Source organism: Aulonocara sp. 'chitande type north' Nkhata Bay, linkage group LG11 (genome assembly GCF_057382095.1).
Source record: "Aulonocara sp. 'chitande type north' Nkhata Bay isolate Kocher_YH1m ecotype deep benthic linkage group LG11, A_spYH_male_GT1.1, whole genome shotgun sequence".
NCBI lineage: Eukaryota > Metazoa > Chordata > Actinopteri > Cichliformes > Cichlidae > Aulonocara > Aulonocara sp. 'chitande type north' Nkhata Bay.
Window position 1 is genome coordinate 34343962 of NC_141354.1, and position 10947 is coordinate 34354908.

At 38.7% G+C, this 10947-nt stretch overlaps 2 protein-coding genes across 2 annotated transcripts; both read right to left on the bottom strand.

Moving 5' to 3' along the window:
* Nucleotides 1-207: 207 nt before the first annotated feature.
* LOC147319591 (uncharacterized) lies at nt 208-2863 on the bottom strand. The gene is made up of 2 exons (XM_086310073.1): nt 1671-2863; nt 208-1596 (listed from the first exon to the last, which is right to left on the bottom strand). The coding sequence occupies exons 1-2, from the start codon at nt 1784-1786 to the stop codon at nt 1026-1028; spliced, it is 687 nt and encodes a 228-aa protein (XP_086166199.1). The 5' UTR covers nt 1787-2863; the 3' UTR covers nt 208-1025.
* A 2276-nt stretch (nt 2864-5139) lies between these two features.
* Nucleotides 5140-7577, bottom strand: lg11h7orf78 (linkage group 11 C7orf78 homolog). Its single transcript, XM_086310075.1, has 4 exons — nt 7017-7577; nt 6760-6844; nt 6484-6623; nt 5140-5342 (listed from the first exon to the last, which is right to left on the bottom strand). The coding sequence occupies exons 1-4, from the start codon at nt 7449-7451 to the stop codon at nt 5256-5258; spliced, it is 747 nt and encodes a 248-aa protein (XP_086166201.1). The 5' UTR covers nt 7452-7577; the 3' UTR covers nt 5140-5255.
* Between the last annotated feature and the right edge of the window lie 3370 nt (nt 7578-10947).

Here is a 10947-nt window from a genome sequence, read left to right on the forward strand (position 1 = left end):
ATTCAGAAGCGTAAAGAAATATAAATAATTAATGGTAACATTTATCATAAATCACAAATGAGATTTAGTGGAATATCTACCAAGTGTTGTTGAGACAACGTTGGTCTCTCCGATTCTTTTTGTCTTGGTAGAGATCACGCAGAGATGTTTCCAAATTTCACACAATCATTTTTATTACCCATTTTCCTTACAGATGCATCTGGAGATTAGCACACTGCATCCTGTGCAGTCCTACTCTAAAGGCTGATCTGAAGACTTTCACACAACAGTTAAAGTTATAGTCTCTGGTCTTCAATTTCTACAGTAAACCCCCCACATTGGAAAAACACTGGTAAAGTGGCCAGGGGTGCTGACACCCTGACCCCCATCTCCTTTTAAATCAAATCAAATCACTTTTATTGTCACATCACATGTGGAGGTTCACTGGTACAATACATGCGAGTGAAATTCTTGTGTGCGAGCTTCACAAGGAACAGAGGTGTGCAAAAAGACAATACCATAAGAACAAGCAAAATATAAGAGTGGCTAAATCTGAGAGTTATATGAATAAATATATGTACAATATAAGAATGTATGCATTACTGAATGTGTATACTAAATGTGTTTTTCTACGTGTGTGTGTGTGTGTGTGTGTGTGTGTGTGTGTGTGTATACATATTTTACAAATTAAATAGAGTAAACAATAAAATATATAAAATATACAGAGGTTGGTAGTTGGACATGTGCAAAACAAGTGGCATTTATATACAGTATGGAGTGCATAATGTTGAAGTTCCAGTAGTGAAGCTGAGGTGTCTATGAAGTGTTCAGCAGTCTGATGGCCTGGTGGAAAAGGCTGTCTCTCAGTCTGCTGGTACGGGACCGGATACTGCAGAACCTCCTTCCTAGTGGAAGTAGTCTGAACAGTTTATGGCTGGGGTGACTGGAGTCTTTGATGATCCTCCCCACTTTCCTCAGGCACCGCTTCCTGTAGATGTCCTGGAGGGAGGGAAGCTCACCTCCAATTATCCGTTCAGAGCACCGCACTACTCTCTGGAGAGCTTTGCGGTTGCAAGCAGTGCTGTTGCCATACATCCAGTGAGGATGCTCTCAATGGCACAGCAATAGAAGGTTCTGAGGATGCGGGGGCTCATGCCAAATCTTTTCAGTCTCCTGACAAAGAAGAGGCGCTGCTGGGCCTTCTTCACTGTTTTGTTTGTGTGTACTGACCACGTAAGATCCTCAGCCAGATGTACACCAAGGAACCGGAAGCTACTCACTCTCTCCACAGCAGCGCCGTTGATGGTGATGGAGATCTGTACTTCTCTGCACCTCCGGAAGTCCACTATCAACTCCTTTGGCTTTGCGACGTTGAGGGTGAGATGGTTGTCTTGACACCAGTGGGTCAGGGTGCTGACCTCCTCCCTGTAAGCCGTCTCATCACTTTTGGTGATAAGACCCACCACTGTAGTGTCATCCGCAAAGGGTCCAGTGAGTCGGGTAGTGCAGAGCAAACGAAGTCCCTGATCAACTTCTCGAAGCATTTGCTCACGATGGGGGTCAGGGCTACAGGTCGCCAGTCGTTCAATGAGGAGATGGTGGCGGATTTGCACAGGTCTGCACAGAAACAGAGAGTGAGCAAAAGCAAGAACTGATGGAAAATGTGACAAGACTGTGGCATGATCCGTTACCTAGGTAATGCAATGATCTGGTTGTTTAGAAGCCAGCATGAAGACCTCGTGAGGAACAGGCGAGTAATCAGCTGATTGTTCACAAGTGACTGAGCGACAGGAAGGTGGAGGAGCATCCCCTAAAAAAGACAAGCACACAGACAACAACACAGGCATACACCGAAAGAGGAGAGAGAGAAAGAAGCAGGCCAGCAAAAGAGGGCAAGGGAACCATGACATCTACAGAAGCCCATTTTCATTTGGTACATCGTGTTACCAGATGTCAGTTTGTAATGTTAGATCTCAACTTGTCAGTCAAGAAACCTTTTTCCAAAGATATCAGCACAAACCGAAATCATTGTGCGGATTAAAAACAGTAAATTGTCGAAGTTTGTGATGGATGATGTTTGTAATCTGATTAAATCAGATGTGTTCCTGGTTTAGAACCATGTGATCTGTCAACATAGGAGTGATTGTTACTAGAAATGGGCCCATGTATAACTGTGTAGACATTTCCTAATACATCATGGGTGATTTAACATGAATGATTCATTAAACACACATCTGTGAAAACATTTCTGATAACCTTTTTGTTATATTATGTTAAAGTAAATGTAAATTATTAATAAAAGGAGAATGTTTGAATTTGACCACAAAATTTTGAGCAGTAGTGTGTGTTGTATGCATGTGTCTGTCTGTATCTGATCAGGATTATGTCATCAGTGTCAACAAAACGCTCATTTTTTTTAGCTGTCTCTATCACCAAAATTGAGTTGGAGTGTTTTAACTCTGACAGCGAACTCTCCCTAACAAGTCCACTTTATTGCGTGCTCATTGACTTAAATTAAAGAAAAAATAAATGTGTCTGGATCATCCCAGGTTTTGTTTTTAACCTCATTAAACCAAGTTTACATTTTCCTCTAAAGGGGCTACAACACCCAGCTGCACAAAACCTTCACTTTTTTTAACACTTTCACTCTTTGAATATTTTTCATTTCTTACCATCAGAATTCTCCAAAAGATTTTTAAAAGAAGATTATTTTCTTTCATGCATCACCAACTGAACCTTTTATGTAAACGTCTCAAGTTCCAACCTAACCTCATTTAATTTTGCTTAGCAAAGTACTTGTAACTCTAATAATTAGTAAGAGTATATTTCTTATCATCTATTGGTCATCTGACCTGATAAACTTCAATTAACATTATAATACAGGAGTGATTGTCTCTAAAAATGGGCTCCTGCACACTTGCAGACATTTTTCCATCACAACTTATGGATGATGAATGATTTGATTAAAGCTGTGAAAACATTACTGATAAACTTCATGTGATATTACATTAAAGCCAATTTTCTCTTAAAATCAGGGACTTTTGAGCAGTAGTGTGTACTGTATGTTTGTATGTAACTATCTGACCTGGATTTTATCACCAGTTTCAAATAAGAATTTTCTTATTTCTGTCTTTAAATACAAATGAAGTTCAACTTTATTGCGTGCTCATTGACTTTCTCCTATCAGAGCTGTTTAACCCTTGTGCTCCCCTTCGGGGCAGCCCCAGACCACGGGGGTCCCAGAGTACCCCTGGGTCGCATTTCACAGGCCGCGCATCAGGGTTGGCTCCCGCGCCCCGTACACCCACGTTTCCCTCCCTGAATGCCACTCCCGTTTCAAAGTTTCAGGCAGGCTCTATCACGTTCGTCCATGGGAGGCCGCTGTTAAGCCTTCCCACAGAACATAATCTGTGTAACGATTACATGATTTGGGTTTGTTTTTAGATAACAGCCCCCTGAGACTTAATAAAATTAACTACTTTACAGAACTAAAATCAAGAAGCTCTACTGACAGTGTAGGAAGCTGATTTTGGAGGCCAGGGCAGTGGAGGGAGAAAGAGTTGGGCATCCCATTTTGGCTCTGCAGGTTTATAAGTATCTATCCGTGTCTTGGTGTCTCGAAAACTAAAATCTGTCTTAGACCTGATCTTCACTAGAAGAGAAATAATATTAATCAACAGAAAATAGGCTTTTGATGTTGTCACAAATCAATTTGTTTCACTAAATGTTGCTGCCTAAATAGAAAAGTAAGATAAAGCTGCAAATCAAACTCAAGAAAACTACTCACAAGTGTCCAAATGCTTAAATTTTAACTTCAAGTTGCCAGGATCTCTCTCATGTGCAGTTATCATATTTGGAAGCTCCTCATCAAGCTGAAATCAGTGATTTAAAGCAAAAATTCCATTTTTGGAGGGACTGATCAAGGAGCTGCAGGAGATCTCCAAGAACAGGTTCAGCATCATGACTACGCAGGGACATTTTTCAAGAATGTGACTGCATTTGGGAAAGAGAGGAAACACAATTCTAATCCTGAGCAGTGAAAAGTGAACAATACAGTAAAATGATGTTATTACACAGTTTTTTTTTTTCTCTCCAGTGCCTCAGTGATATGGACTCATGTAGATGCAGCAGGTACTCAGTTCAGTAGTGGTTACCATGAGGAACCATAGCAGCTTTAAACATCTGTATCACCCCAAGGACTCACAATGGGTGCAACACTATCTTTAAAATAAATGAAGGTCAAAGAAAGAAGCTGCTGCTTTGTTGCTGCAGAGAAATTTTACACATGGATAAAACGATGTGATGCTGAAATATTCCAGTATTATTTTTGAATGCATTGCTACAAGCATGTTACAATGAGAAATTCTCTGGTTGTGTGAGCATTTATAAATTTTTATTTTGTTTTTTGATCAAATAAAAACTAGTTTCATAAAGAACTGCATTATTGTTTTTCACTTTATTTCAGTTTAAATTTAGTTTATAATTTCATGTAACAATTTGCAAATCAAAATACAGACCTTAAAGTCGCTGTATAGAAAGCTTCACTCAGGCTCAGTAAGACATTATCAGTGTGACGCTCACGTCTAACTGTGGAAAAATGTTCAAATTATTTCAGTTCAATTTTTTTGCGGCAAATCACAACAAAAGTCGCCTCAGACAGGTGACGTTTGTTGTGAGGCTAATTACATCAGACAGTAATACAGAGGAACCCAAACAATCACAAGGATGCCCATGAGCAAGCACTTAACTTGGCAACAGGGGGAAGGAAAAACTCCCTCTTTACATGAAGAAACCTCTGGCAGAACTAGGCTCTGGAAGGGGTAGCCATCTGCCGTGACTGGTTGGGGTGAGGGCAGGGGGATAACATGTGGAAGAGAGCCAGAGATAAGCAATAAGGCAGAGTGGTGTGTAAACACACAGTGAGTGAAAAAGGGTGAGAGAAGGTTAAAGACTCAGTGCATCATGGGAAGCCCCCAGCAGCCGAAGTCTATTGCAGCATGACCGAGGGAGGATTTAGAGAAAGAAGCAAATGTGTTGAAACCTGTGAAGCCTAAACCATGAAATCATTGCAAGAAAATTCAAACTTTTTGAAACTGGTTTGTTTATTCAAATGTTTATTAAACCTTCTGATAAGTAAATAGGAAAACATAACATTTGCTACATCTGGCTTTTGTGTGTAGTTAATTGCTTAAAAATGTATTGTAAAAAGTAAAATCACACTGATGATGTAGAAGTCTCAAAACCTCAGAGCTACAGGGCTAAAGGACGACAGAGAGTCACGGTTTATTTTTCCAGGTTCTCCCAAGTTTCTCTTCCACACGGTCGAGGAAAGCACTGTACGCTTCTCTTCTTTGTTTGTGTCTCTGTGAATGAAGAGAAGAAGCAATAATAAAGATGGAACTTTACACCCTCTAAACTGTTGCAAGAAATAAAATCTTTCATACATTTGATCAACTTTGACACAGCGTTTTTGTGAATGTAACACAAGAAATAAAAATAGTTTAATCAAGAGAAAGATTCAACATGAAATTATAAATTCCCCCAACATGTTAAAAAAAAAAAAAAAAAAAAAAAAAAATTAAAAATTACGTATTTTTATCAAATCATTATTTTAATGCATCTATGTGTTTTAATGTTATTGTTAGTCAAGCCACCATTTGTCTAGATCAGGTGTCTCAAACTCACGGCCCAGGGGCCACTTGCAGCCCACCTCACCCCTACTTGCAGCCCGTACATTGATATGAAGAAATATAATATGATTTGGCCCTTGAAGTTACTTTTCTTGTTGAGGAGGATTTGTTTGTTTTTGAGTTCAATGTTAAAATAAGTTCTTTAAAAAGCAAAAAATAATTTAATATGAAGGCAATATGAGCAGAGAGCACAAACATGTTGAGGGATTGGCTGTCTTAGTTCAGTGAGAGAAGTATTTAGAAAGAAAACAAGTTTTACTAGAAGTCAAAAACTACTGTGTACACTTATGTCTGCATTTTTATTTTGTTAAATAAGAACAAAATTAAACCAGATGTGGTCCCACGTGTCTGGCCAGCAAGAGAGGACCAATTTGTTTGTTTGGTAGTTCAATGAAAGGCTTCAGTTAGTTAAAAGTGAGGGGAAAAATTGCATTCACGTTTGCAGTTTTGGCTTGTTATACAATATTTGAAATAAAAAGAAACAAAACACTACATTTTAGTAAATATTTGTGGGTGTTTTCTTGTTTGTTTGTGCTGCTTGAACACTAAAGTGACCTTCACATGAGATGACAGTGCCCACAGATCATTTAAGTTTGAGACCCCTGATCGAGTTTAAACTTCTCCTGCAGAGGGCTGTAATCTAAAGAAAAATTGTATTTTCATACTTTGTTGCACTCACATGGCCTTTAAGCCTTCCCACAGAACATAATCTGTGTAACGATTACATGATTTGGGTTTGTTTTTAGATAACAGCCCCCTGAGACTTAATAAAATTAACTACTTTACAGAACTAAAATCAAGAAACTCTACTGACAGTGTAGGAAGCTGATTTTGGAGGCCAGGGCAGTGGAGGGAGAAACAGTTGGGCATCCCATTTTGGTTCTGCAGGTTTATAGGTATCCATCCGTGTCTTGGTGTCTCGTAAACTAAAATCTGTCTCAGACCTGATCTTCACTAGAAGAGAAATAATATTAATCAAGAGAAAAGAGGCTTTTGATGTTGTCACAAATCAATTTGTTTCACTAAATGTTGCTGCCTAAATAGAAAAGCAAGATAACGCTGCAAATCAAGCTCATAGAAAAAAACTCACAAGTGTCCAAATGCTTTAATTTTAACTTCAAGTTGCCAGGATCTCTCTCATGTGCAGTTATCATGTCTGGAAGCTCCTCATCAAGCTGAAATCAGTGATTTAAAGCAAGTCCAGTGATCATGTTAATGTTTTGTCTGCATCTTCCTCCTGTGTTTAAACCAGATATTGTGCTCTAAAACACACTGTATTGTCTGCAGTTTGCATGTGTCTGTGTTTCAAAAAGGTACTAAATCCATTGACTGTTTGGGGACACTTACTGGTCTGAAGTCATGAGGTTTGTGGTTCTTGTACGTCCCAGAATGATACTTTCCAATCTTGACAAACATCAGTTCAGTCTCCAGAGCATCAGGAGGCCTGTGTGAAGTGATGAACTTTGGAGGTTCTTTTCTCTTTGGACACGAGGACAGAGAATTTGGTAGAAACGTCTGATATCTCCTCTTCATTTCTTTGGGCTGAGGTGCAACTATCTTTATATTTTTCTTTCTTTCCCTTATTTCTGAAGTAGACAGACTGCTGTACAGTTTCACTGAGAAATCTGGTGGCCCGATGCTCTGCACATCACACTTCCTGTCTGTGTTTCTAAGCCTAAAATATTTGTTTCTTGCAAAGGAGAGATCTTGACACGCAGCAAATTGTGTTTGTCTTTCAAAAGAAACTGAGGACAATGGCTGTAACAACTTGGTTGGAATCATTTTTATTTGCTGATGTCCAAATAATAATGGAGGTGCTTACCCTGAATTTCAGGAAGATTTCTCTTTGCAGACCTAAAATATGAATCCTCTGAGTTTGAATGTAATGTCCTTGTGCCGGTTGTGCAGATGTCCAGAACCCAGTTTTAGCCTAAGAAGAAGGAAACAGAAAGGCTAACTGCAGACACATAAAACAAGCTGCTTGGTAACCAGTGGCCTTAGCCTTCTTAACAAAAAGAACTGGGCTGAGCTCAGCAGGACATTCAACAAAACAGAAAACAGGAACTTGGCAACGCTGCAAACAATGTGGCCTCTGGATTACAGAGACCATGGCACCCTGCAGTCCATTTTATTTGTTTTCTATAATGCAGTAAACCTTCAGTTTTACATTGTCAAATACAGTATTTTAAAGTCAAATTCAACTTTGTCAATTTTGTAAAATGTAGAGGACATAAAGGTGCATGAAAACCAAGAGTACTTGATTGCAGATTATTATTATTTATTATTACTTTAAGCTCACTTCAACTAACCAGGAATTAAAAATCACATTATTTTACAATTTGAAACTGTTACTATATAAAGAGTTTAAAGCACAGATATTCTTATATTTCTCAAAAAGTCCTACCACAAATAATGGTGTGATATCTGAGTGACCGCTAGATGGCAGCAGATATTGTCATCCTGCAGCCGAGAAGCAGAGAACAGCTGAAGTTCACAGGTATGACATGCTTTCTCATTCTTCTATTAGGAGCAAACTCTTCATCCCTATCTTTCATTTCCTGTCCTGAAGTACTAAAGTTCATCCTCAGAGAAACTCAGAGATGTGAACACAAACCAATGTGGTATAAACCGTTCAGATGGCTTAGAGCACATACAGAGTTATGTGACAAACAGTGATGCATCTTCCAGATTCAAGGTGCAGTCAGTCTGTTAGAGAATACTGCTTGAAAGTTTACAGCTGCTACACAGCAGATTTTTATTGACTGAACCACACAGTGGAAAGGAAGCCCACTCTTTTTCCTTCATGCCAGACGTTCAGTTTATTAGAACCATAACACCAGACTTCCCAAAGTGACCACATCTCAGTACATAAAAATAATATTAGATTAAATTATTGCTTTCATTTTTGTTGTTTTTTCTTTATTCAAAAGGTTTTGAATATAATTCTTATCAAAATGTCTGTTTCATTATTATTATTATTATTATTATTATTATTATTATTATTTTGATGTTTTTGTTGTTATTACGTTTCATGTTTAATCTTTCAATATTTATTTGACCAAGAAGTGAAAATAAGTGTAATTGAGGATCTTTTCTGAAGGAAAATGAAACGTGAGACCTAGATGTGAAAAAGAAAAAAAACATTCTATTAAACTCAAACTATACTTTAAAAAATAAACTTCTTGAAACAGTATTGTATATCTATAGATTTCACTAAGATAAAATAAAAATGTTTTAAAAAATAGTTAGATTTGGAGGGTAATCATCAGGGAAAGATTTAATGTGTTAGAAGAAGCAAACCAAGATGACAAAGTTAAAAGGACTATGATTATCAGCGAACTAATAAAAACTGAACTGAAAAACGCAAATCCAGATCCATCCAAAAACATCTAAAACTAAAGCAAATGGTTTTTTTTTTTTATTTTATTTTATTTTTTAAAAATAAATGGAAAATTTCATACTACTGTGTAATAATAGTGGTAAGAGATACCAAAAACAAAAATCTACTTTTGTGGCTCTAAAATATTTGAAAACTTACTCCAACATATATGTTTATAACTTTAGGCAAGGCAAGGCAAGATGATCCAGATGACCTGAGGGATCTGGAAGGTTCATACTGGGTCAGGAGGTCACTGATGTATTTTGGTCACCATTCAGAGCTTTATAGACCAGCATCAGAACTTTAAAGTCTATCCTCTGACGGACAGGCAGCCAGTGTAAAGACCTCAGAGCTGGACTGATGTGGTCCACTTTTTTGGTCTTAGTGAGGACTCGAGCAGCAGAGTTCTGAATGAGCTGTAGTTGTCTGACTGATTTTTTAGGTAGACCTGTAAAGATGCTGTTACAGTAATCAAGTCTACTAAAGATGAATGCATGGACTAGTTTTTCCAGGTCCTGTTGAGACATCAGATCTTTTATCCTTGATATATTCTTGAGGTGATAGTAAGCTGATTTTGTTATTGTCTTAATGTGTTTTTCACGGCCTGGGGGTTCAGCTGGTCGCTGATCAGCTCTCTCTCTCTCTCTCTCTCTCTCTCTCTCTCTCTCTCTCTCTCTCTCTCTCTCTCTCTCTCGCCAGGGCTGAACTCATTATGGGTTCACGCCCTTGGTCCACGCCCTCGGAGGAAGAAACACCTGTGCCTCATCAGTGTGGTATTTAAGACAGGAAGCAACGGCTGTTCTTCGCTGGATCGTTGTGAGAATCGCGTCAGTGAAAGTCAAGCGTCCCAGCAAGTATTTTCCCCTGCAGTGTGTGTTTAGCATCTAACAAGCGTTTCTTTGTGTACAGATTCCCTGGACTGTTTCCCTGGTGTGCTTGGATTGTGTGGAGAGAGACGAGCATGTTCCCCTGGATTTTCCCCGGAGCCCTGCCCCCCTCACCTTTTGTACATAGCACTGTTGTTTAGCTGGAAAAAATTGTGGCACAACCAGTCATTAATTTCCTCAATGCATTTACCAAGAGCCTGTACAGGGTCTCGGTCTCCTGGTGACATTGTGATATATATCTGTGTGTCATCTGCTGTGATAGTTTATTTTGTTCTTCTTTATAATCTGTGCCAGTGGGAGCATGTAAATGTTAAACAGAAGGGGTCCCAAGATGGAACCTTGGGGAACTCCACATGTGATACTTGTCTGCTCAGATGTGAAGTTACCTATTGATACAAAGTATTTCCTGTTTTCTAAGTATGTTTTGAACCAGTTTAGTACAGTTCCTGAAAGACCTGCCCAGTTCTCCAGTCGTTTGAGTAATATGTTGTGGTCAACTGTATCAAATGCTGCACTGAGATCCAGTAAAACTAAGACTGACATTTTTCCACTGTCTGTGTTCAGACATGTCATTAAACACTTTGGTCAGAGCGGTTTCCATGCTGTGGTTCTGTCTAAAACCTGACTGGAAGGCATCATAGCAGTTATTCTGTTTTAAGAAGCAATTGAACTGTTGAGAAACTGCTTTTTCAATGATCTTACTTAAAAATGGGAGATTTGAGATCGGCCTGTAGTCAAGATTGTTCTTTTTCAGTATAGGTTTAATTACAGCAGTTTTTAGTGGTTCTGGAAACACACCTGACATTAAAGAAAAGTTGATCTGTAACAGGTTTGACTCCAAAGTCTTTGAGACCTTTTTGAAAAAACTTGTTGGCAGGACATCTAAACAGCAAGAGGAGGAGTTTAGTTGACCTAAGATGTCCTCCAGGTCTTTGCCGTTAATAGGGTGAAACTGTTTGATGGTGTTTAAACAGTTTAAACAGTTTTTCGGTGGACACAGTACATATCCTGG

Excerpts from the sequence above, each read along its gene's own strand:
- LOC147319591 (XM_086310073.1), bottom strand. The coding sequence starts at position 1,786 with ATGCTCCTCCACCTTCCTGTCGCTCAGTCACTTGTGAACAATCAGCTG. Across the intron at positions 1,597-1,670 it reads CAGATCATTGCATTACCTAG|ACCTGTGCAAATCCGCCACC; the intron begins GTAACGGATCAT and ends GTTTCTGTGCAG.
- lg11h7orf78 (XM_086310075.1), bottom strand. The coding sequence starts at position 7,451 with ATGATTCCAACCAAGTTGTTACAGCCATTGTCCTCAGTTTCTTTTGAA. Across the intron at positions 6,845-7,016 it reads AACCTCATGACTTCAGACCA|CTTGATGAGGAGCTTCCAGA; the intron begins GTAAGTGTCCCC and ends CACTGATTTCAG. Across the intron at positions 6,624-6,759 it reads ATTAAAGCATTTGGACACTT|TGAAGATCAGGTCTGAGACA; the intron begins GTGAGTTTTTTT and ends TTTCTCTTCTAG.